Below are 27,944 nucleotides of genomic sequence, written 5' to 3' on the forward strand. Positions count from 1 at the left end.
ACTGACGAATAAAAATATAAAACGTCATCGCATTTACCCAATCACAATTTTAAAAATCCGCTCTACACTAAAACATTTTTTTTTTACAAGTCCACTCTACGAAGTATAGATATGACGTTTTTTTTTATTTGTGAAAGTACCCTGACGTTTCTTGTTGGGATTAAAAGTGTGTCGACGAACGTACATGTGTGGAAAAGTTTGAGTATGCGTGTGCGACATCACCGGCGTCGTCGTCGGCAAATCGCTTGTGAATTTGAGAGCTTATTCGTTTGTTAAACGTGGAAGTGAAGTAGCATTGATGTAAGTACGAAAAATTATTTTGTGTATACTTGTTATAAGATTCTTTGATGCATTTATTTAATTAACAATCACTATTATATTGTATACTTTTCATTTAATAATAATAGTAATAAATATTTCTGACATAAATACTAATTAATTATTGTTTTATTGATAATTAGATTTGTTAGGATGATCGAAGTGCGGTATACCCGTAATCTATTCCTACGTGGAATTTGTATCATTTATCTTTTTGCATTTGTGAGCTTCTATGTTCAGATACCAGGTAAGCGAATTATTTTATAAAATTATAATTATTATACCTGTTTGTTTACATTAAATATATAAGTATGATATTTAATTTACTGTTTATTATTTATAAATATTTTTTTATTCAATAGTCAATACAAATTTAACAACCGGTTTTTTTTTTATCTCTATTCTGTCTTCAAATAATTTTTAATTTGTTCCATTGGTGATAATTTGCAAATTGTTATCGTAATTTGACTCAATATTTTATTATCTTTAGTATGAATTACGTATTAAGATTAAAGTATTTTATACTTTTTGATAATATTAAATAAATAATATGTATGTATTTTTTTTATTAATGCGCCAGGACTTTATGGAGACAATGGATTATTACCAGCAAGAACGCAGTTAGATTTCAAAGGAAAACCATCATTGTTGCAGAAGTTTAGTCAAAAACCAACACTAGCATGGTTTGCTCCTTATTTAGGATTAAATGTTGAATATACTCTTGATGTAATAGCTCTACTTGGAGCAGTGATATCATTTTTAGGGTAAAGAGATCACGATTTAAATAATCTTTTTAAAAAAAAAGTGATACTGAAGTTAGCAGACGTTTAATAATTTTTTAATTTTTTTAAAAACGATAAATTATTTTTTTTTTAAATATTTCGAAAATTGCACTTGTAACTTTGTTGACTTTCTATATACCCATATTTTTTTTTTTAAATTGATTTGTTGAAAAAAAATTCGAATACTATTAATTGTCTACTAACTTCAAGATCGTAACAAATTTAATACTCATTAAATTTTTTATTCCATACGTTTCTAGATTTATCTCCCAAAGATTTTGTACGTGGCCAATTTTTATGGCATTATGGTCTCTTTACTACTCTCTTTATCAAGTTGGACAAGTTTTTATGCAGTATCAATGGTAAATATAACATATATTTATTTTACTAGTATAATATTTATTTATTTGTTTTCTTAATATTATTTTATACAAATTATCTTTATGTGGGATTTGTAATGGATATTAGTGTTGCATAATCTACAATAGAAATGTAATGTGATAGAGAAATCGAGATTTGGTTTATAGCTTTGCACGTATCAGGTGTTATAATCAAGGACGTTTAAGATCATTGATTGCAAATAATTTATAAATACGAGACTATTATTTTTTATTTAAATATGGTGACCACATTTCTGGAAAATCTGGAAATGTCAGGGAATTTCGTCACAAAGTTAGAAAAATATTTACTTTCTTTTCTTTTGACTGAAAAAATCCGACAATTTTTTTTTTCCTGTCGCAACTGTTCAAAAAGTGGCGCGGCGTGAATGCAATTTTAATATCATCTTGAAAAAATTTAGTAGAAATTGATTCCAATAGTGAAAAAATGAAGCAGTTAGAATTGAAAAGACTGCTAGAAAAAAAAATCTTAGTAGAAACCAATCGTCAGGAACTTCAAGCTATTAACATCCATATTGATAAGTTAAGAAACCAAAAACATTAAAAGTATACATAAGTATTGTACTAATAAGTTTCACTATATTTATTATTTGCGTACTTGATTAATATTCAATAAAACGTTCTAGTTTATGAAATTTATTCTAGTGAAAATGCAAAGTTTATTTATATTGTATTATAGATTAAGTTATATAAAAACAGATTTTAAATAAAAAAAAAATTATTCATCTAATAAATGAAAAAAAAAAAAACCCATGAACATTGACAAATAATAAAATAAAGTTCCATTTAACAACAGTGATCGATTTATTCAACTGACATACCATTTTATTTTGAATTAAATATATATTTCCAATGATTTAATATTACTTATTATTAATTAATATTATTATATGGTCAGGGAATTTTTCAATTATTTTATTGGAATACCTGGAAAAGTCAGGGAATTTCAGTTTCAAAAATCAGTGGTCACCATGTTAAATTTCAATTGTTATATATTAAGTAAATTTATTGTTTTTTGTTAAAGGGATACTTTATTGTTAGAAGCAGGATTTTTGTGTATTCTTATCGCACCACTTTATGTTCCGGCAAAAGGAAAAATAAGTACACCAAGTGATACCGTTACATTTTGGTGTGTACGTTGGCTTTTATTCCGATTTATGTTCTCCAGTGGTGTTGCTAAACTAGCTTCAGGATGTCCCGCCTGGTGGAGCCTTGATGGTACATATTCATTATAAATTTTCATTCAATCAAATCAATAATAAATTTTATGTATCATACTGTCTTAATTTCAGCTCTTTCACGTCATTTTGAGGTCCAATGCCTTCCTGGAGTATTTGCTTGGTTCGCTCATCATATTCCGTCGTGGTATCTCCGTTTAACTACGGTCACTACTATTATATTTGAATTGGTCATTCCATTCTTGTACTTTTTCCCAAACAGAAAAGTTCGTCAAGTGGCATTTTATATTCAGGTACAATTCATTAATTTTACGTTAATGGAAAATATTTCTTTTTCTATTCCTATAATTTTAATTATTCGTAATTTTTACTACAGATTTATCAATATTTGCACATAATGGCCACAGGAAATTGGAATTTCCGTGACTTCTTGGTGATTTGTTTGTCAATTGGACTATTAGACGATCAATTCTTTTATAAAAAAAAATCAAAACATGAATCTTCACGTTGGAAAAATCATCTTTCCACTTTAGTTTGTATTTTAGTCTATGCAGCTGTTGTTTACGGAACCATAGTTTTCTACAGATTACGATTACTTGATAATTGGACTATTCAGTCTGAAATTGGTAATCATTTTTTTTTTTTTATTTATTACATTTATAAAAAAATATCTAGACATATTTATTAATTACAACATTTTTTTTAGGATTTACACAACAAGAGTTTACTTATTATCTAGGTAAAATAATTGTTGCTTCATTTATCATCGGAATAGTTTCATTAGGATTTACAGTAGCTGATTCAATCACTCACTCACTTTTATCGACCAAGGGATCAATAAATACAATAATTACTTTTATTACTACCGTATTTTATACAATCGCTGTATGTCTGATTTTTGCTACAAGTTTGGTTCCATTCTCAAGCTTACATCCGTCTCATAATATAACGATTCCAACACAAGTTAAACATATGTACATGAAAGTGGAACCTTATCGTATTGTCAATGGATACACTTTATTCCGCCGTATGACAGGACTCGACGGACGTCCAGAAATAATAATCGAAGGAAGTAATGACATTGATGGACCATGGAAAGAGTATGAATTCCTTTATAAACCAGGAAATGTTAATCACTCAATGCCATTTGTCGGTAAGTATATTTACGATTTTTTTTAGCATAAAAATTTTTTAAATAATTGTACAATACTTGACAATTAATTTTTGTTTTATTAATCAATCACCAGCACCACATTCACCACGTTTGGATTGGCAAATGTGGTTTGCTGCCCTAGGAACATATCATCAAAATCCATGGATTATGTCACTTACTTATCGATTACTCAGTAATCAAAAAGAAGTATTAGCTTTACTAAATAATGTAGAGAAACCATTCGGTGACAAACCTCCAAAGTATGTCCGTGCTAATCTTTATCATTATCATTTTGTACCATGGGAAAGAAAGTAAGTACAGAATAATAATATTATTTTACTTAAATAACTAAAAAATTGAAAAATAATTATTTATGTTTTGTGTACAGCTGGAATAGCGAAAGCTGGTGGACTAGAGAAAAAGTTGGAGAATATTTCCCAATATTTAGTCGCGATCATCCACCATTGTTGGAATATCTTAAAAAGTTAAATATTTTACACGACAAACCAACAACTAAAGTAACAAACAAAGTTATGAAGACAGTTCTTGATAGTCTGAGAATGCTAGTTGAAAAAATAGAACCCAGTTTACTTATATGGAGTATCTTTACCGCAGCATGTGCAATAATTATGACTAGTAAAACTACTCATCCATCAAAAAAAAAATAAATTATTTTTTTTTTAAGTCTAATAATTAATTTCAATTAACAAAAGTGATGTTAAATGTATGATATATCTTTATATAACTGCATTTTATTAAATGTTTATCTATAAACCAGTGTATAATTCACAAATCAAGACTTTAATATAGTAAATCTATTGTGAATCTCTATATGTAATCTTTTTTTTTTTGTTTTTTTTTTTATTAATACATATAAAATAATAATTTTTAATACTTTTTTTTTGCTCTTCCATTTAAAATATAATATAATAAACATTAATAATTAATAACACTTATAATAATAATATAGCGATAGGGTCTTCATTTCTATTTGTTAAAAATTAAATTTATGTGGCCTATTAACTAATACTCAATTTTTGCACGTATGAAATCTAAACAAAAAAAAATAATAATGATAATAATAAATTATAAAATAAATAATAATTTTATTATATCCTCAAATCAAATATAAATTTTTTCTCATCAGTAATTTAACTAGACTTGTGTATGTAAATTCTACTTTAATAATATAATACATATACATATATAAATTTTTTGATTATTGTTTTGATGAATTGTTAGTATTTGATAAATAAGAGAATCATTTTTCATACATGACTTTTTGAAATACTCTGTTGAACATATTAATGTACAAAAAATAATAATAATAATAATAATACTTGTATACAAATAAATTTGTAGAAGATATTTATATTTTCAAGTAGCATTCACTAATCAATTAATGTAATCGAAAAAAAAAAAAAAAAAATAAATTGTTTGAGTTACAAAATTTAATAATTTATTTAATCCAACAATTACTGTTACATAAATATTAATAACTAGTTAAATAAAAGGTTATTTAATTAAAATTAAAAAAAAAACATTTAAAAATAATACATTTAAATTCTTTATGCTTATTTGTCTAATTTAACCGAAACAGTAAAACTTTTCGTTTGTTCTTGGCCATTTTCACTTATATCGTATTTTATTTCACACTTTACCTCTCGTGACGATGATGAATTGTATTTTGTTTCATCATTTTCATTATTCAGTTCACCATTAGTTTGTACATTATTTACTTCCATGTCATCCTCCTTGATAAGAGTCCGATCGGGCAATTTATCTTTCGGACTGAGTCGTGACATAATAATAGGGTATTTAAATAAACGATGAAGACGAGTTTTAAATAAATGAAACGCTTTTTTACCTTCATCGGTAAGTTGATTAAGATCCGATTTTAAATCGTTTTTTTTAGTTCTTATTAAAGACTGAGCATCCTTAAAAGTAAGTAGTGTTTGATAGCCAATTAAAGTTGAATAGCACGGTGGAATAAATGGATCTTTTTGTATAAGCTTGAATTTCCAAGGATCGTGTTCATGAGTTTGTACTAATTTTTGTTTCAAAGCTGCTGAAGCTGCTTTTGATTTTTTTGTCGATTTAATTCCTTGTTCTATTGATTCCACGTATGCCTGTTCAAACCTACCGGGGAATTGTAAACATTTACATTTTGATTCGATTAATTTTGATAATTTATCAAATTTATCTATTTCATCATCACTTAACATTTTTAATACATTTTCAGGAGTTTCTAAATTCATATCTAATTTTATTTGTAAATTTTGTACACGATCAGCCTCTAGAGAACAATCAGCTTTTTTTTTTCTACGTTTGCTTGGTTTCCTTTCTTCTCTTATATTCATACCAAATGGTCCAGGTGGAATAAAATATTCACGACAGTCATCATTTGAAACATCACCAAACATTCTTTGTCTATACTCTTCTATAATTTTTGGTTTCATTGATGATTTTTGAAGAGTATACTCTTTATAAGAAGTCAATAACTGTTTATTTTTCTCACTTAAATTATAACCATCTAAATTGTCTGGTATATCTATTTCAACCTTGAGCGTTTCAAATATTTTATCTAATTTTTTAGTACGAAGTTCCAACTGATCTGGAGTATGATAGGTTGCTTTACGTCCCGGTTTGCCTTCAGCCGCTTGTATACTTTGAAAATATCTCATTAATTGTGCATCAATACTGAGATCTGTGTTCATGTTGTTAATTAGTTTTTCATTATCATCATCATCATCCTCATCATCTTGAACTATATATTCATAATCGTCATCATCAATTGGACGTTTACGTGGTATATGTATTAATCGTGTACCTCTAGCCAAATGACGTGTTATAATAGTATAACGATGACGTAAATACGTCCGATCTTTTTTCATAATATTAGAAATCATACTCCACTGCGATCCAAATTCTTCAAAAAGTTGAATTAATTTACGATCCTCAGCTACTGACCACGAGTTATAAGCGCTGTTTGTTTTCAACATTAATAATTTAAATCTACCGCTTAATTGTACACTTGATCTGTGTGGCATTATATCTGATGATATTCTTGGAAAATTTTTTCCATATTTAGCAACACTATCTAACAATAAATCATCTTCGTCACTCGTAAATCTGCCTTTTTTTAATGCCGGATCCAAGTTATATTTCCATCGGGCATAAATTTGAGTTTTAGTCCTATCGTTAATGTATGTACTGACACGCCCCCAAGGTATAAAATCACCGTAGCGTAATTTTTCAACACACTCTGTAAGAATTTCATTTTCATTTAGAGACCACTGCCGATCATTAAACGCTGTGTTCTCTAATGTTCTATGAAATGCTATAAAACAAACGTATCCAGTTCTGCCGGTGTTTAATTCTCGTGCAATGGTATCCCAATCTTGATATCCATGTTCGCGAGCTTTAATTTTAAGCATCTCTTCTTCATCAGATTTCCATTGGCTATCATTTATATCTGGGTGCAATAATATATTCCACATAACCCGGCATTCATTGGGGGAATGACGAGATCTCATATCCATTGTTGATATTTTCATCCAATCAAATTCACGTGAGCCCAAAGGACCTACCATTGTACGTAAATCTTTAGGAGGCTGTAATTCTGCAGGACTAATATCATTATTTTCATTACTTTCTCTAACCATTTTCTCAAATGTATCACTAGCAGCTTGTTTACGTATAGCTATTCTTAAACAATTACGATCTTTAAACGTCCATCGTATTGGTCTACGTAAGTGTGATATAGAAAGCTCACCATTTTTTTCTTTCTTCTTGGTATCTTCATTTTTAGGAGCTGGAAATTGCTTTTCATCTTTGAAATATGGCATACCAGCTTTAACATACGGCACTTTCCAATTAGCTTTACCACCTTTTGATAGTAATTGTATTTGATAATCAACTTCTTGACGTCTTTTCAGATTTTCTTCAAATTTAAGTTGAAGTGCTTGTTTAGCTCGTTCACAAAGAATCAAAAGTTTTTCAACAGATTTTAAAGATAAATCAGCCAGTTCATCAGCATCATTACCATCATCCTCATCATCATCAACTTCCAATGACTCGTCATCAGAGTCTATACCGAACTTATGAAAAGAATTATTCGAACCTGAAGATTTCTCATAACTACGAGAAGACACATCAACTTTTATTCTTGGTAAATTATTTTGAGACAATACTTCTTTCAAAGCTTTGATGTCCTCGAGAATATCATCCTCATTATCCGACATCCTTTATGTTTTATTGACGTTTGCACCAAACAATTTACCCTAACCAAAAAAAAAAAATGTTAATACTCCAATTAAACTGGATCATATTTTTATACTAAATTTTCTAAAAAAATTTATAATTATATATGACACTGAAAGTAGCAGACATTAAAGAAAATACTTATAGGAAAAATTTTAGAAAACGCACATGAAAAACTTTAAAAAATCTTATAGTTCAAATGATAAAAATTTTATTTTACTTACATCTAATTAATTCATAAAAATTAAAAAATTGTCTGATGTCTGCTACTTTCAGTGTCATAATTATATATAGTCTTAATAATTAAATGTTACATTTATTACTAACCTCAATCTGAATATTTCCCGGCATACATGAAATATTAGAAGACTTTTAAGAGAACATTTGTAATGTTTTATATATTAGAATACTTTATTTATTTCTACAGTAATAAAATTATCAACCCTTTATAAAATAATTAAATTTAAATATTTTAATCGATATTCAACAGCCAAAAATTCACATTAAACAAAAAATTATCTACAGTTTTGTTTTTACAGGGGTGTAGGGGAAAATATAATTCTACATATTCCTGTATTTCTTATACCCCCACTTGTACTCAGCAGTCGACTCGCGAAATTGACACTTCCCCTACTTCAGAAGCGTTAGTCTGTACATTTTATTGTCATGGAGGGGGAATGTCTTCAATAGAAAAATAAGTCGACGGACTCATAATGCGACTCGACTGTATACACTTAGCCTTTTCTCAGTCAGTAAACAATAATTATTGTCAATATTTAAGGTGAGTTCTCATAAATCGTCACTTACATTAAATAAAGATGTCCTATTGGTTTATTTCTCAAGTTTAAATTATTATATTTTGAAAAATAGAAACAAGAGATCATGTTAGAAATAATTATGATCCACGTGACATTGATAATAACAATAATTTAGTGTTAGATAAATTTTTATAATGTAATATAGTATTTCTTTTTTTATTAAACTTAAATCGTATTTTATAAAAGAAATAAACAGCTAATAATTAAATTTGTTATAAAAGAAACCAATTTATTTATCATTGATTATATCTAATTAGATAATACAATTCTGGAAATTAAAAATTAAATATTCAATATTACTAAATTATTCTAATATTATATTTTATGAACATTTATAAAATATATTAAGAATCATTTTAAATTATATTGTTTAAACAAGGTAAGAAAAAAATGACATTTAAAACTTTTTTTAATACGTTTCTTAAGATAATTTTGTTCAATATATTGAATTATTAATTATTGAACCATAATTATTTATAAAAGTTCAAACATTAAAAATGATAGTAAAGTTAATTAATGAGTATGAATGTAGCAGACATGAGACAATTTATAAATTTCAAATAAATAAATTAAATAATGAAGTTTAAAAAAATGCGCGCGCTAATTTTTCGATTATCTAAATACGCATTTTTAAATTTTTTTTCTACTCACATTTTATTTAGTTATTCTACCATTTCAAAAATTCCCACTCGTCAGTTACATTTACACTTATAAATAAATAAGTAAATTAAAATAGTGGAACTTACAAAAATTCGTGTACTGATTTTTAAAATTTTTATTCAATTAAAATTTTATTTATTCATTCAAAAATTTTTTAATTTTCAACTGTCAGTTACATTTACACTCGTTGAAGTTAGCCGACGTCTAATACTTTTGGAAATTTTTTAAAAACGATAAATTATAAAAAAAAAAAATTAAAAGACATTGCATCTACAGTATTTTAAAGTTTCTACATGTGTTTATTTTTAATTTTTATTGTTTTGTAATTGTTCTCTTTGACGAAAAAAAATCCGAGAGTTGTTAATTACCTGTTAACTTCAGGATCATCATTAAAATTATTTAATGCTAATTATTTATCAAGTTTTTATTCATTAACAAAATCATCTTAATTAATTCAGTTTTTTTTTCGTTGACGTCTTTCGAAATGATCATCTCTGGATTGTTATTCTTAAAATAAATTTCACTACGGTGATGAAAATTAATAATTGATGATTGTATTCATGAACTATTAATAGAACAATCAATGAAGTAACTTTCACTGAAGTGAAAATTACCACAAGCCAAAGACCTCTGAAAAAATAAACAAGAATAATTAAATATTTATATCAAAAATCAATAAAATCAATTTACTCATCAATTATATTAATTTCTTTAGGTATAAAAGATAAAAACATTTTTTTTTTTTAATAAATCTGTTATAACAATTTAAATCTCAATAATGACGTCTGTCAAATATCTAAATGCCATTAAAATTAAATAATCAAATTGCAACAATTAATTAATCAGTAATGAGTGTAATAATTTATAATTTTTGACATATAACCGGAAATGACGGTTATTACAGCACATATGTTTTCTTTGAATATATGTACGTATTTATCTATGTAAGTATGTATATATAATAAGCGCATGCGCAATAAAAAAATTGCACAGCCCCGAAAATGTCGGCTGGCTAAAAAATAATACGTCGATTAGTTATCACAAAAATACATAATATCTATTGGTTAATAATAAATGCATTGTTTTAAAATAATAAATTCAAATAAAGTGAATAATATAATATAAAGATAAATAATAGTTAAAATAGTTAAAAGTAAGAATAAAGAGTAATTATAATAATATATCGCGCGGCTTTCACGCGCAATCGTGCTCCAGATAACCGGCCGTAAGAGGCCTTATGTCAATCCCCGTACGATATCGGTCAGATTGACCAAGTGCCAACATGAAGAAGCTTTTTTCGAAAATTGACAACACGTCTAAAGAACCCAATAGTTATTTGGGAAAAGTATTTGTTGTGAGTCGACATACAGTCACCGTTGAGGAAGTCCTTGCAGAAGGTAAAAATCATAAGATAACATCTATATGTATATTCATTATGTATCTCTTTTTTTATTTCATTTTTTTTTTCCATACGTATATACGTAAGTTCTTGATTCTTTATATGTTTCCTCCTCACTTCTATCAACGCCCATTTAATTATCTGAATTATTTATTGAAAACAATTCATTGCTATTTAATTTTTTAATTTACAAAGTCAGATAAATGCTAGTTTTTTTTTTTTTTTTCAATTTTTAAACAGCTCATTAGCCACGACATTAATTATTAACAATTGATTTATCGCTTATAAGTATTTTATTATCAGCAATAAATATGATAACGAAAGAATGCTTCTTTTTGTTTCAAAATCTCAACAATTTTTATTTTATTTATTTATTCGTAATTTTTTATTATCATTATTATTATTGTATAGATATTTTTTTTCAATAAGACAAAGATGTAAACATGTGATGGATATAAATATATATGCTCTAAACGTCATATTGTCTGTGTGTAACCGACCATTGTCCCTTAATTAATCATGATTGATTCATGACATCATTGTTTGTGAACTGAATGAAATTGTATTGCTACTAGTCAAGCTTATATTTTATGATTATATATACCACATATTATTTTCCAGCATGCTATCATATCTTCTATCTTGTTCATACATCTTTAATTTATAAGAATGTCTTTTATCTTATGTATTATATTGTTTTAAAGTGATACTTTACAATACATATTTATACTAACTGTCTATTTACAATTAATTTATTATCATTATAGATTTTAAATTTATTAGATAATTAGTTTGTAATGTAGTATGTATTTTTTTTTTTAGCAATAATTATTTTATTTTACAGGAGGATTTGCCATAGTATTTTTGGTTAAGTCATCAAATGGTAGATATGCTCTTAAACGCATGTATGTCAATAATGAACATGATCTCAATGTATGTAAAAGAGAAATACAAATTGCAGTAAGTAATTTTTTTTTAAGAACCGTTTTCAGACAATTTTGTCCGAGCTTTTCTCTGAGATAAAAACCCAAAACGCATAATAAAGACTCAGGCCCGATGCTTTATCTATGAACTATCGAAATGCACTTTAATTTTTTGATAACTTCCATTTGTTTACAAGAAAAACTTGGATAAAATTCCCATTTACTGTACAAGTGCAACAAAGATAGTACCGTTCATCCACTTTACTGCAAATAGAGAAACAAATGAAAACGCGTCTTAATTAATTTTTAATGTTTTTTTTTTACATTTCATTGTTACTTGAATATAAGAGTTCATTTATTTTATTTTTAAATTAATTACGAACATATTTAAGGTAAACGTCACAATTATTGATTACTATAAGAAATATGAGTATGAATGTAGCAGACAACAGACTAATATAAAATTATGAATAAATAGAGTAAATAATTGATAAAATAATATTTATAAAAAATGCACTTATTAATTTTTTAATTTTTTAAATGCGCATTTTTTTTTAATTTTATTTTATTAATTATTTACTCTATTAATAATTTTAAATTTATCTGATGTCTGTTACATTCAAACTCATTAAGAAATGTAATGAAAAAAAATTTTTCCACGTTTTTACTGTTAATATATAAAATCATTTAATAAATATAGAGCATTTTATACAATTACGTATGTACTTATTGACACGCCATATAATCTCTACGGAATTCCCAGTTCTCCGAAACGTCACGAAATAAATTTTTTCCAATCGTTTATATTAAACGATAAATGTATTTTTAGGATTCTATTCATTCTCAAAATCATTAAAATATTGATAACTTAAAATTATGTTGATTGGAGTAGACGATAAAGTGTCAACAATTGGGTCTTACCTTACATTAATTTTTGTAGTCATTGTTAACTCAAGGTCACATTGATAGGTCTAGTGTCTTTTCATTTCATTGATTTATTTTTTATTTAACTTTAATCTCATTATAATCTTGTTATAATAATAGTTAAATCATTTAGTTAGACATTTAAACTAACATGTAGAATAAAAAAAAAACATTTGTATTGTTGGCTTAAATATAATAGTCATTGAAAAAAATATATTATGGTTGTTAATACTATTTTTATTGATAATTTATTTCACATATTTTATTTTCAGAGCAATTTGAGTGGACATAAAAATATTATAGGATATGTAGATAGTAGTATTACTCATATAGGAGGTGGAGTCCATGAACTCTTACTTCTTATGCCCTATTGTAAATCACAAGTCCTTCAAATGATGAATAATAGGTAAATAAAATACACATACATTCATATCTATAGAAGTAAATTATTTATCGTTATTTTATCTATTGCTTCAAGGTTATTTTATTTATTGGAAATATTTGGACTAGATTAAATTTTTTTTTCTTTTTTTACGTAATAAATTTTCTTTAAAATTAATGATAGATGTTTTATTTTTCCCAAGGTTACAAACGGGTTTTAGTGAATCTGAAGTGCTACAAATATTTTGCGATGTTTGTGAAGCGGTATCGCGATTGCATCATTGTCAAACGCCAATTATCCATAGGGACCTGAAGGTAAATTTTCATTTTTTAGTTTTTACTTTATGACCATTTCCCTCCTAGTCAAGGTAAAAGATCTAGTATCCGATCACTGCATGTATTTGTATATCTACATTTAGTAAATATAAACATATAAATACGTGAGTAATCGGGTACTAGTTCCCTGATCGGATACTGGGTCTCTTACCTTACAATATATCGAAAATCACTTAAAATTTTGAAATATTTTTACTATCCCTCAATTTTTGTGACTAGTGTATTTTATTTATTTGTGAATAATGGTATTTTTTTTTAATTATTTCGATGTAAAAAATTAATTTAAGGTGGAAAATATATTACTCGCTGACTCAGGACACTATGTATTATGTGATTTTGGATCAGCTACGGGAAAAATATTGAATCCAAGTGTCCAAGGTGCAGCAATTGTAGAAGAAGAAATTAAAAAATATACAACCTTGAGTTATAGAGCGCCAGAAATGGTTGATATGTATTGTGGAAAACCTATAACTACTAAAGCTGATATTTGGGTAAATAATAAAATATTTATTTGATTCAAAACTTAATATAATTAAATTTCTATGATTACATTTTTTTTTATTTAGGCATTAGGATGTTTATTATATAAATTGTGTTTCTTTACTTTACCTTTTGGAGAAAGTACGCTTGCAATTCAATCAGGAAATTTTACTATTCCTGATAATTCTAGGTAAATTTAAATTATGAATATTAAAAAAAAAATTATATATCTACTTGACATTGACTAATTATTAATTACATTAATTATACCAACAGATATAGTAAATCATTACATAATTTAATAAGATATATGCTAGAACCTGATCCAGATTTACGACCTGATATTTTTCAAGTATCGTCCATAGCTTTTCAAATTCAAGGCAAAGAATGCCCCGTACAAAATTTATACGTAAATTTTATTTTATATAAAATTTTTAATCAAGAATTAAAACACCTCAATAAATTCGCTAATTATTTAAAATTAATTTGCAGAAAGTTAGTACACCCACCATTGATGCTTTACCTACTGCACCAATAGAATCTGAGAGTATAAAACGATCAGCATCGATAAAAATTTCAAAACCAACGCCGGTAACAACAACAGTTGAAGGTACTTCTGTGACACCAAGACAAAGGCCAAAAGGTCAAGGAGTCGGTACAGGTCCAATAAGTTTAACCGGTCAGATTGTTAGTCAAATATCTGGTCAAGGGAATCAATTGCAACAGCAGAGTGGTACTTCAGTGTCTTATGTACAAGTTAATCAATCGGCAACAGTTAATACCTCACAACAACAGTATATAGCTCAGGGTGTACAAATTGTACCTACAATGCCGACAAACCAACCACCACAACCTTTACAACTATCAATGCAGTCGTCTTTCGCTCAAGTCTCACCACATATTACTTCTCCAAGTCAAAGTGTTTCCTCTTTTGTTCCAAGTCAAAATTCTCCATTTAATCAGTCTCAAAGCCCACTAGTAGCCGGACATACGGCTCAACTTACCCAACAATCGCCTGTTACAGTTCAAGATAAAACTGCATATTATTTTGATGTAAAACAACATGAAATAAGAGCAGGTGTTGCTGATGAACATTTAGAAGCTTTATTTCCACCTTCTGGTAAATTTATAAATATTAAAAAAATTTTTTATTGTTATTGATATGCATATACATTAGGATGATCGTTAAAAAAAATTTTTCTCAGATGTCCCATAAAAAGCTTCTTTTTAGTGAAAAAATACGTGGGGAATTTGTTTTTTTCTTTTTAAGTAAAAAGAACACATGCCTCAGGACGATCAAATTTCATTTTTCGATACAATCGCGGGTTTTTTTTAAATATCTCATGAAATATGCAGATTAAAGGAAAAAATCATAGGAACAATTTTGTAGGAAATTAAATTTGTGATAAAAAAGGTCATATTCATTTTTTCCATAAAATGTATATTTATGAAGATATTTTAAAAAAACTTTTTTAAATCGTATCAATTGAGCATTTTAAAGGATTACGAATGTTAAAAATAACGTTTTTTCTCAAATATAAACAACTCAGTATTCGTTACATTATTTTCAGAAAATCGACTGTATCTAAAAGTGAACTTGATCGTCCTGAGGCACGTGTTTTTTTTACTTAAAAAGAAAAAACCATATTCCTCACGTATTTTTTCACTAAAAAGAAGCTTTTTATGGGGCGTCTGAGAAGATTTAGTTTTTAACGACCACCCTAATATATATATATATAACTTTTTTTTTTTTTATGTATTATTTATTGTTTATGTCTTAGGATATCCTGACCCATTTAAAGATGATGCACGATCGATGCCACCTCCGGCTTCGGTTGCTTCTAAATCAGGATCAACAAAAGTTCTTCCAAAACTTACGACTCCAACTAACAGTGGATCGTCATCAATGTTTGTTTCACCAACTCAATTACCACAGAAAATAAATACTCCGTTGTCACAAAACAAAGCAACACCGTCTTTCACACCACATGCTGTTTCCAAGCCATCTAATAAATCGGAAAGCTTAAGTCAAAATATAAGTGCTAATACTTCACCACCAGATAGCCCGACAATGTCATCATCAAGACATCGAAGAAATGTTAGTGATACTAGTGCTTTTAACAAGTACGTATTTAATTGTAACATAATTTAAAAAATAAACTTTTTTTTCTTTATAGGATAATAAAAATTTATATGAAATGAATTATTTTTTCAGAGTGTTTGCTAATGAGACATCCCAATTCTTAGCGCCATATGATGCTTCAGTAAGACCACATTCAGAAGAAGATACATTACCAGATATTAAAACGGAAGGGAGGCCGTGCATCGGCACGAGTGCCTCACATGTACGTGTTGTAAGTAAATAAATGCACGTTTTTATTTTTTATTTTTTTTCTCATTCTCTGTATTTAAAACTATATGCTTTAAAAAAATTTACCAAAGGATTAGTAAGTGTTTAAAAACGAGTAATCTTCATTTAAATTCATAAATTTTTATTATCAATTTATTTTACTTATTAAAACCTTAAATATTATTTTACAATAGTATTTTATTTTATTTTATTATGCACTGCACTATTAGATTGTAGATCGATTTTAAAAGACAGAACAAATTAATAATATAAACTTATACTTGACATTAGGGTGAACTATCGAGTGTGTCAAGTGTAGAAGGTCGATCACTGAGCGCTGATGTATCAACTTGGAATCCTTTTGAAGATACACAGCCATTTAATCAATTAACAGAAGACCATATTTTTGGCGCTGAATTTGATAAAATTAGACGGGGTAGTAATAGCAGTATTGGTGGTGTTAAAAGTCGTGAAAGTTTAGTTATGTCTTATACAGAAGTACCAGAGGATCCATTTGAATCAGCTCCTTTTTCATTGCCTGGTTAGTTATTTGTTATTAATAAATTATACTTAAGGCATTCAGTACCACCTAACAATCCCAACCACTTTTTAAAAATATGCAATGAGTTTCAACTGTCAAAACCGTATTCAAATTTTATTAATTAATTAAATAAAAATTAAAATCTCAATTGAAAAAAAAGACAATGCAGTAGTAATTTCGTTGAGATATAGAAAAAAAAAAATTACTTACAGCTGTTATCAATTAGGATTTGTCGAGCAAATTTTAGGCTACAAAATTTTAAAATTCGAATCATAAAATTGACATAAAGATTTTACTGAAATTTTTTTAACTCATAATTGCAATCAACTGTAAGTAATTTTTTCTCAATTCTATATCTCGGTGAAATTGCGACTACGTTGTCCTTATAAGGACTGACATATATGTCAATTAATGTTTTAATTTTCTTTCGATTAATTGATAAAGCTTGATACGCTTATGACAGTTAGTATTCATCGAAATTTTTTAAAAAGTGGGGGGCACTGTCTGAGCATAGCCTTATTATAAATTAAATTGTTCTATCTTATGAACAATCAATAAATTGTACAATTTTTATTTCAGCGGGTAAAAAATCAAAACTTGGATCCAAGACGGCTGCAATCGCTGGAGGTAATGCTTGAGATCCTTCGTTGTATATTCTATCCTTCCTCTTTTCTTCCTCTTCAAAAAAAAAAAAGACAAAAAAAAAAATTAAAAAAAAAAAAATGTTTACCAACCGAATTTACTTGTTGGACGTCTTTCACGTAAACAAAATGAGTAGATATAATACTTTAAACATTTTATGTAGACCAAAATATAAGTATATACGTCTCCCCCGAGGTACGCGTAAATTGAGTTTTACTCATGGTTTATTCGTTTAGGACAATCGTCTTTTATAAAAGAAACAAAAAATATAGTTGTGATAACGCGGGAGAGACTTAGTAAAAAAAAAAAGAAAGAAAAAAAAAGACATTAATTTTTTGCCACGTAATAAATATTGTGTTGGTTTAATAGTTTATTAGCGCAGGGAATTAAATAATTTATGAATAAACAAATTTAATGAAACGTAAAGTTCAAATCTAGCAAACGAAGATGTTAATTTAATTTTACATTCAATTTACTTGCAACAAAAATTACCTGCCGAGTATGTGATTTTTTTTTTTAAGATAAGAAATCGAAGTTAATGGTGCAACTAAATATTGTCGAGCTTGATTGAAGAGTTTAAATAAAAAATACAAATCATTCCATGTATATCCATCTTATATTTGTTTATTTCAACATATAAAAGATATACTTACTGTTCACGAATAAAGTAAACTCATTGCATTTCATTAAAAAAAAACAAATTTTAATAAAAATTACAGCTTTATAATTTTAAAAATTATCAACACAATTTTACATCACATTTATGCATCACCAAAGATAGTAAAAATAATAATAAATAGTTGTTACATTTACATAGTGATTTAAAAATAACGTTGCGTTTTATTTAATAATAGTCAAATGTTGCCAATTCGATTAACTAAATTCAGTATATAGATTCTAGTCTATTCCTTTTTTTTCAAACCGTCACAACTTTTTTTGTTATTATCTAAAAATATTTTTTCCGTTTCTATCAACAAAAAATAGTATTATTTAATATTTTAACCGGATAAAAATAGTAAGAAAACGATTCAAACAGTTTCCAAATACCATAAGTTATTAATTATAAATAAAAAAAAAAATCCAATAGGGAAATTTTCATTTAAGCAAAAAAATACTGTGATTTTTTTTTGCTCAGTTATTGTTACGCTCAATGAAAAATAAATAAAATTATAAATATATTTCGTACTCATATATATATGTATATAAATACTATTGATATAAATATGCGTTATATATTAGATCTTTGATTCCTTATAGTATCAATTAAAAAAAAACATCGAACTGACATTTCTTGCAAAATGTCACATAAATATGCTTTTAACTTGTTACAATTATTGTGTAAGAGGGTAGTCATTAAGAATTAAATTATCTCAGACACCCCATAAAAAGCTTCTTTTTTTAGTAAAAAAATACGCGGGGAATTTGGTTTTTCTTTTTTAAGTACAGAGAACACGTGCCTCAAGACGATCAAAGTTTATTTTTCAACACAATCGCGGTTTTTTTTAAATATCTGATGAAATATGCAGATTAAAAGAAAAAAACATGAAAACAATTTTGTTGGAAATTAAATTCTTGACAAATATGATCATATTCATTTTTTTTTTTTTTAATGTGTATTTATAAAGATATTTTAAAAAAACTTTATTAGATCTTATGAATTGAGCGTTTTTAAGATTACAAATATTGAAAATAACATTTTTCTAAGTATATAGAAACTATAACAATCATTTATGATTGATATGTTACGATTTACGAAGTTGTCTATATTTAAGAAAAAACGTTATTTTCAACATTCGTAATCCTTTGAATGCTCAGTTGATACGATCTAAAAAAGTTTTTTTCAAATATCTTCATAAATACACATTTTATAAACAAAATGAATATGATCTTTTTTGTCAAGAATTTAATTTTCTACAAAATTGTTCCTATAATTTTTTTCTTTACTGAGCATATTTCATGAAATATTTGAAAAAAAATCACGACTGTATCGAAAAATGAATTTTGATCGTCCCGAGGCACGTGTTCTTTTTTTACTAAAAAAAAAAAAAAAAAAAAAAATTCCCAGGTATTTTTTCACTAAAAAGAAGCTTTTGTGGTTTGCCTGGGAAAATTTAATTTTTAACGACCACCCTATTGTGTAATCATTATTCTTGGTAATTATCTTTAAATTTTCTTGTATAATTGTTATGGACCAACACTATTAATACAGATGTTATTTCATATGCATTAAAGAGCCATTAAACTAATTCAAGAAATAATAAATATTATGTTTTAACATCACAATAACTATTGAATTAAGAAAGGAAAGTACTCAAAATGTTGGATCATAGTGAATTAATATATAATATATTAAATAGTATACTGGATAATACAGTTTGTGATAAATTGTCTCGGCAGGAAGTATTTTTGCTCTATTTTATTAAATAGCATTTCATTTTAAATTTAAAATATAATAATAATATACTTCAATAATGATATTAATAATTATACTGACAAAAAAAAATAACTTTTAAAAAAAGTATTGATTGAAATTTTGACTTTTATTTAGCTCTTCATGAATAAATTTAACGATTTTAAGCATTTTTCTTCTTGAATAGATAAGTACTAATGCAATTAATGAACTATGTATATATATAAATATATATATATATATATATAGAAAAAAAAGCAACGGAACAAATTAAGGGTATTATAACCCGTTTAATGATTAATCTATAAAAAAAACTGTACTGTCTTGCGTCTTTCTCAAATCTATAATCAGACGATAAGATCGTACTTAAATAAAAAAAAATAATAATAATTATTGATAGTTATCATAATGAGTATTATATTTTTTCTTGATGTATAAAAAATATTTTGCACACAGATATCGGGGAGGATTTTAATTTTAAATATTATTTTATTTTAATAGTATAAATTTATAGGTGACGATTTATGAATTTTAATTGAGGTGGTCCGTTGATAATTTTGCGTATCCGCTGTCTGGAACACCCTAATGAGTTTGGGAGGCGATTAAAGTAATTTGAAAATTAAAAAAGAAAAGTTACTCGGGCTTCCTGTTACGATGATTACGTTATTAATCAAATGGGCTATCTAAGTGCCCTTAATCCAGTGTCATTATATACCTGATTAAAAACAAATTATAAAGGTCAACAATTTTTTTGTTTTCATTAATAAAAATATGAAGGAGATATGAATAGTTAATTGAAATAAAAAAATTAAATCAACTATTTAATTTAAAATAAATAATTTCTTTAAATGAGTGAGAGACGCACATTAGTTTAAATATATAAAGATTATATTATTTTTCTGTCGGATATTATTATTATTATTATTATTATTATTAATACCATATTTTATTTCACTCAGTTAATTAATTAATTAATTATTGTTATTAAATAGCGAGGAAATAGGATTAAATTTTTTTGTTTTTTTCTATTTTCGTTCTCGCTGTATCTTTGTCGATTTATTCTAAAGCAATAAAAATGTACATTAGCACACAAAATACATGTTTGTAAAATCATTTTTTTTCAATACAATGCAGTAATTTCTTGGTATAATTTATTGATTTTTTTCATCAATCATTCATTTTTATGAATTATAAATCATCACTTAAAATAACATAATTATAAAATACTTTAATTGTAATAATAGAAATTATATTTAAAAGTGATTACTGCGTTTTTGTAAATCGTTTCCCGACCCCCTAAATCTGATTAGGACTGTTCCAGACGAAGTGATAGCGCTGATACTAAATTAAATTATTTATTCAATTTTTTTTTTTTTTTTTTGCTTTTTCATTAAACGCTTGACTCTGATATTCTATAATTAGCATACTTTTGTATATCTCTATCTTACTCTATTTTACTTTTAATCTGTGGTGATTTAAAAACACATAAATTAAAAAATTTATAAATTGCACAGTCTGTAACAGACCTAATCAGACACTTCCTATCTCTTATCTTATTAGAAATATTAAATTATTTTAAATTGAAAAGGTCGGAATAAAAAGAAAATAATATTTCTTTAATAAAAATATATAATTAGAAAAAAAAGTAATCAAATTTTATTCCGGCACTTGTCAATTACAATAAGAGCTTTAGTTTTCAAATTTTCAACTGTCTTATCTTTATTATTATAAGTAGTTTGTTACTTATTTATAATAAAATTAAATATAAATTTCTGTTGGTAAAAAAAAAACTAAATAAATTATATTACAATTTAAAAATGTGATAATAATGAAAATGTAAATATACATGTTTATATTTATGTAATTATTGGTTACGGGATAACTGTACTTATTTAGGTAAGTATTTTTAGTTTCCATCTAAATCCAGACTATAAATAATTGCGTCGATTTTTTTATAAATAATTTAAACTTGATAAATATTTACGCTTCGCCGACTAATAAAATCACAAAAAAAAAATAATATTTAAAATTCCTGCTCGACCTTTATAATAAATTTACACATTTTCTTTCCTTCTTTTTTAATCAATTAATTTATAATAATTATCTGATACGAAAATATAAACAAATTAAAATAACAAATTTTATTTTACAGGAACGGATGTAAGAAGCGGAAAACTAGCAACAGTTCATTGGAGTCCTGATACAGAACCAGCAGCTGCTGATGATGAGGCATCGCTGTTGAAAAAATCTAGTCCTATTTCACCCCAATTTGTGCGTGTACCGGTTGAAGATCGATCTAAGTATGAAAAGCTCGCTTTCAATGCCGATGACGTGTCAAGTGATAGTGATAAAGAAATAGCGCAAAGAAACCAAGAGCGTATGAAGAAAAAACGTCGGCGAGTAAAAGCTGTTTTAAGTAGACGAAAAAAAGAAGTTTCGTCGCATGAATCAGGTCAAGCACCTGCAGAGTATGAGTCCGATGATTCAATAGGATCAGCAAGTGATCTTAAAGCGATGAACGATGAGGATGGTAATGATCCAGATGATGATCATGATGACAACGATGATGATGAACGTGAAAAAATAGATGAAACTATTTCAGAAAGTGTTCGTACATGTGGCAGCTCAGCTTATCATGCTGAATGTGAATCGGTGGCAACTCATGAAGATGATCATAGAATTAAAAAGTCAAGAAGACATCATGAACAACATCAAACATTACCAACTATTCATGCTGATCCAATAGTAGGTCATCAGTATGGTGAAAAACCACTTTTACTTGATGATGAACTAGATCCTGAAGCTAAACCTGAACAATTACATGGAGATCCTTTTGTTGGTCATCAGTATAGTTCAAAGCCACATTTCTTTGACAATGGCAGCTCTTCCGATGAAATTAATAAGACCAATATTATTAAAAATGGTATTTTCAAAGCTGATGAGGATGTTTTTGCTTTAGCACCTTTTCCAAGACCAACAAGTTCACGTAAAAGTAGTGATAGTAAAGAAAATCCAAATAAAATAGTCGGATCAACTAGTAGTATACCCAATACACCACCAAATTCAAATTTAATATCTCCAATTACTGATTCACCAGCACCAGTTGTTTCTGGTACTTTAGTTGATATTGACGACAGTACGGACTCCAATATTGCATTAAAAACTCCTGGTTTATCATCAAATGTACCTCTAGAAAGTTGGAATAATTATGAAAATGATAATTTTATGAGTTCACAACCTGTTAAATTTCCAACTAACGTAATTAGAGAAGACAAAGATCTTTTTGGGTCATTGCCATTTACAAATCCATTTACTAAACTTGGTAATTACCAAACAGAGACTGACACAACGTCTTTACCTTGTCAAACTAATTTATACTCCAACTATAGTGTTAATAGAGTACCTCAAAATAAATATAATAATAATAATCAAGTTAATACAAATACTATTGCAGCTAATAATTTTGGACAAGTTACAGTCAATACAACTAATATAACAATTAATAATTCAACACATAAGGATCTTTTTGGATCAATTCCTTTTGATGAATTTGCTACTTTGACTATTAATAATCAGTCTCAACAACAACAACAACAGCAACAACAACGACCTACATCATTGCCACTATCCCAATCACCAGCATTTGTAGACAATGCACTCAGTACTATTTTATCAACTAGTGCGCAGTCAACAAATCCCAGTCAATTTTCTTCATCTGTGATGAATATACAGCAGCAGCAACCTCAATCAGTTTATGTTATACAACCGGAAGTGCAACAAACAGCGAGAATAATTGTTAATGCAACAAACAGTGTATCGATATCAAATATTTCACCAGATATTTTGTCGCCGATGTCACCTGAACCCCTAGTCGTTACAGACCATTCGTTAAAATTAAAAAAAGACAAGGCCAAATCATCCGATAAATCAAAGTATCATCTTATTAGTGAAAATCGTAGTGATACAATAAATGTACTATCTATTAAAACACCGCAAAAATCTAAAGGTGTAACTTATAAAAAAACTCCCAAGTCGAAAAAAAGCGCTGCAGTTACTGCTGGATTCAGTAATATGAGCTTTGAAGACTTTCCAAGTGATGAAAATGATGATAAAACAGTAAGTGGAGCTGCTGTTACGCCTTTTGAAGTTAGACGTGAACCAGAAAAACGTTTCGGATCACTTAAACGAAGAAGCAATCCATTTACTTGAGAAATCACCAATGAGTTGTATTTAAATTACGTTAATTGTAAGTCATTATATTATTTTTAATTCTTTATTTATTTATAATATTTTTTTTTTTATATAATTTGATATCGATACTTTAAATGCTTTTAATCGTAATCCACATGTCGATAACTTAACTCCATACTACACAAATTAAACTTATAGTATTTTTAAAATAAAAGTCAAAGTTTTATTAACTATCAGTATTTCGTTCAAATTCATTAACAAATATTGCATTTGCTGTACTATAAAATGCGTTTTGACTTTACTTAAAAGGTTGCTATTATTCATCATTAAGTATATTTTATATAATATATTTTAATGCACTTTTTATATCCACTTAAGGTAGAAGTACCATTTGTGGCCACTGCTCTATTGGACATTTAATATTTTATTTTAATTTATGAAAAAATATAAAAAAAACATTGTAATAGTGCGATAAAACTATCTTCGAAAACATTAAAAAAGTGGCCCTAAAATGGCCAAAAACGGTACCTGTACTCTATATGATACTTATTCTTTTTGGTTCAGTAGCTAATCATATTTTCCGTCTATTGATTTTTAATAATTGCTAGTGTAGTTTATTATATACAGGAATTTATCCGTCATATTTTACAGGAAAATAAATTAAATTACACTTTCTACTAACTAATTATTTACTATATAGTTATTAAATTAATAACATAATAAACTATCAGTATCGGTTGTTTCGTTAATGATGAAGACATTAATTTTAATACTAATTTTTTGATCTTGATGACTGAGACAAAAGCTATTTTGAAACATGTCCACTTGCCATTTTCCATATGATTTTATTTAGAATTGCATTTATATCTACAAATCTAAACAGGCGTTCTTACTATTTTCTCTCTTACGTCGAAATGAGTGAACGGTATTAACTTTTTTGCACTAATACAGAAATCAGGGATTTCGGCTGAGTTTTTCTCTTAAACAAACGAATATGTTCAAAAAATTGAAGCACACTTCGCTAGATTAGATAGTAGTGCATCAATTTGCAGTCTGTAGTTTGGATTTAAAGATTTCATCTCCGAGAAAAACTCAGCCGACAATATCTGATAACCCTGTTATTTAATTTAGCCTTGAGAAAAATTTTCACAATAAATGTCAATCTGTATTAAACTAATCTCATAGTCAACACCATGACTTGATAATAATTTTATAGGTTTTTCTTCTTTATTTTATACTTGTTAATTAACTTTTGACTCTGCGATTAATTCAAAGTTTCAAACCTTATGTCCTATTTAATATATTTTTTTATCTAATACAATCAGCATTCCTTTTTCTATAATTTTACACTTTGAAAATATTTATTTACAACTTTTCTACCTATTTTTCTATAGTTTCTAATCTTACTCATCTATAATTATAATATTCATTAATAATTTTCTACAACTCGTAATCTATTCATTTCATTTCGCAAAACAAGTTTATTATTATTTTAAATTAAACAACTCCTGAAAAAAAAGAAGGTTCTAAAAATGTTCTGCTTGAGAACTTCCATATTTGGGACAATTCAAAACTTTTGGAAATTCAAGATTAGAAATTCCGACAGATTGACAATTTAAAAAGTTTTTTTGAACTTCCCGTAAAAAAAACTTGTTAAAAAAGTGTTGACTATTCTAAGATTAAAAATGTGACACAACGATGAACTTTTTTTGAATTTTGGAGAATTTACAGGAAAAACCAATAATTATCTAAATACTATTAAAATATGGTAAAAAAAAAGTTTTGAAACAGTTAAAGACAGCTAAACAGCTTTTTCTGGTCGTATTTTGCACTGAAAAAAAAAAAAAAAAATGATAAATTTTATCGATTTTTATTGGAGAGTCAAAAAAAGTTTACAAGAGTATAAAGACGTTAATTTACAGTATTAAGTCAATTGTTTTCTTTTGTGTATTTTCAGAAGTTCAAAAATTTTTTTTAAAAAGTTTTTCGTTGTGCACGTTTTGAAGTTTCTAATAGTCAACGCTTTTTCAACCTTTTTTTATACGGGTTGTTTGTTGATTTTTTAAAAAGATTTGAACATTTTTCACTTAGTGAAAAATTTTGAAAACCAAAAGCAAGAAAATTCTTAAAGTGAAGTTTTTAGGAACGAGTTCCTAAAAATTTTCTAAACTATCAGAAAAAGTTTAAAAAAATTTCTAAATAAATCTTTGGTAAACGCCACCAAAAGAGTACAGCAAGAATTTTTCCAAATTTAGAAGTTACTCAAGTGCAACATTTTTGAATTTTTTTTTTTTTTTTTTTTTTTTTTTTTTTTTTTTTTTAAATCCAAACAGAGGATAGAGTATGACTTTATTCTGTATTTTAATAAAACAAACATTTAATTTGTGGATTACGATTTCTAAGCACTATGATGTCGGTGTATAAATGAGATATCAAAAAATATTTTTTTGATTTATTTATTTTTAGTTAGTGAGTCTCATTTTGTTTTGAGTTTGTGCTTTAACTAACTTCAAAACAAATTAAAAAAAAAATTATGATTTTTTTATTATTAGGAGATTTAGATGAAGAATAAAAAAATATAATTTTTTTGAGCTTTTTAATAAGGATTTTGTTAATTAATTTATAATGTTATGTTAACATGAAAAAAGCACCGCTTTATCATCTTATTACCTCGATTAATTGCTAAAAAAAATATTAATAATAATAATAATATATTTTTCACGAATTGTATCGTGAGCCTAAAAAATACCTGATTAAAATGGTGCATTAAATTTATAATTAGTTATACTTTACACAGAATAGTATTTATCCATTAATTAATATTTTTAATTATAAAGTTTATAATTATTGTATTCCATTAAAAATTAATTGTGCTTATTATTTAAATTTAAAGAACTCGGCATCTAGAAACCAAAAAAAATGTTAATAAATACAGGAAAGAGTGTGATGAATAGTAGAAAAAAAAGAAAAAGAAAATAAAAATAAAAAAATAGTAATTAAAATAAAATTAAAGTAGTAATTATATTAAAATAAATACAGGCATCTATTTTTGCAGCTAAAAATTTTCACAACATTTATACAGTTTAAAATTTGTAAATTTCTATTGTCTATTAGCTATTTCTTGATGAATATTTATTATTATATTAAAATAGAAGGATAAACATTTGTAAGCAGCTCACAATTTATTAAAATAATAATTTTTTAAATCAAGTATGTAAATATTTAAAGAAAGACGTAATACATTTGTGTACATTTTTAAATGCTTATAGGAATCATTTCTTAAAGATAAACATCTGGTCGAACCATTTATAAATAAATGAAGATGAGTTATACTAAAAAATGAAAAAAAATAAAATGATAATAGATATATCTATAAAAATAAACTCCACATTAAAAGGCGCAGTTAATAGTTAAAAAAATATTGATTAATAATATCTAGTCTCTCTAAATAGATGCAAGACTGATCCTCGTAAAGCTTAACCATTAAAAATTAATAACTTTATCTAAGTTTTTGAATTTAAATGAACTTTTAATACGCTTTCATTCGGCTCTTTTTGACAAAAGTATATTGGATATATATATATGAGACATAAATATAAAAAAATAAATTATTTCTAATTTATAATGAGGCTATTTTTTAAGAGCTTGTATAATTATTTGTAATCAATATTTTGAGATATAATAAATATAAAATGGGCATTAATTATCGATTTAAATTTAAAATTATTTTATAAATTTTATTTTCATATCTTTATTGTTGCTTTTCGTAAACTCACTATTATTCTGCGCCTCTAACT

The 27,944-nt window shown here is 26.5% G+C and overlaps 3 protein-coding genes across 6 annotated transcripts; 2 read left to right on the top strand and 1 right to left on the bottom strand.

Annotated features, from left to right (window-relative positions):
* The first annotated feature begins 115 nt into the window (after nt 1-115).
* LOC103573294 (lipase maturation factor 2) lies at nt 116-4,973 on the top strand. Its single transcript, XM_008552324.3, has 10 exons — nt 116-300; nt 462-565; nt 899-1,082; nt 1,361-1,462; nt 2,523-2,716; nt 2,791-2,969; nt 3,053-3,302; nt 3,383-3,829; nt 3,924-4,140; nt 4,218-4,973. Exons 2-10 carry the CDS (start codon nt 472-474, stop codon nt 4,495-4,497), a joined length of 1,947 nt encoding a protein of 648 aa, XP_008550546.1. The 5' UTR covers nt 116-300; nt 462-471; the 3' UTR covers nt 4,498-4,973.
* Nucleotides 4,974-5,289: 316 nt separating this feature from the next.
* LOC103573293 (uncharacterized) lies at nt 5,290-8,668 on the bottom strand. 2 transcript variants are annotated; one of them, XM_008552323.2, is made up of 2 exons: nt 8,420-8,668; nt 5,290-8,112 (listed from the first exon to the last, which is right to left on the bottom strand). In XM_008552323.2, the coding sequence occupies exon 2, from the start codon at nt 8,071-8,073 to the stop codon at nt 5,404-5,406; it is 2,670 nt and encodes an 889-aa protein (XP_008550545.1). In that variant the 5' UTR covers nt 8,074-8,112; nt 8,420-8,668; the 3' UTR covers nt 5,290-5,403. The 2 variants fall into 2 exon arrangements, with proteins under 2 accessions (XP_008550545.1, XP_053597431.1); XM_053741456.1 differs by lacking the exon at nt 8,420-8,668 and adding an exon at nt 8,317-8,368.
* Nucleotides 8,669-8,848: 180 nt separating this feature from the next.
* LOC103573292 (BMP-2-inducible protein kinase) lies at nt 8,849-27,902 on the top strand. Of its 3 annotated transcripts, none has more exons than XM_014442056.2 (14): nt 8,849-8,873; nt 10,786-10,967; nt 11,814-11,929; nt 13,089-13,222; nt 13,401-13,512; nt 13,821-14,024; nt 14,100-14,203; nt 14,290-14,422; nt 14,506-15,133; nt 15,795-16,137; nt 16,229-16,367; nt 16,655-16,904; nt 17,484-17,531; nt 22,109-27,902. In XM_014442056.2, the coding sequence occupies exons 2-14, from the start codon at nt 10,853-10,855 to the stop codon at nt 24,163-24,165; spliced, it is 4,383 nt and encodes a 1,460-aa protein (XP_014297542.1). In that variant the 5' UTR covers nt 8,849-8,873; nt 10,786-10,852; the 3' UTR covers nt 24,166-27,902. The 3 variants fall into 3 exon arrangements, with proteins under 3 accessions (XP_014297542.1, XP_008550543.1, XP_053597430.1); XM_008552321.3 differs by lacking the exon at nt 8,849-8,873 and adding an exon at nt 9,167-9,289; XM_053741455.1 differs by lacking the exon at nt 8,849-8,873 and having other exon boundaries at nt 10,532-10,967; nt 22,109-24,202; nt 27,417-27,858.
* The last annotated feature ends 42 nt before the right edge of the window (nt 27,903-27,944 follow it).

This window comes from Microplitis demolitor, chromosome 8, assembly GCF_026212275.2.
Source record: "Microplitis demolitor isolate Queensland-Clemson2020A chromosome 8, iyMicDemo2.1a, whole genome shotgun sequence".
Lineage (NCBI taxonomy): Eukaryota > Metazoa > Arthropoda > Insecta > Hymenoptera > Braconidae > Microplitis > Microplitis demolitor.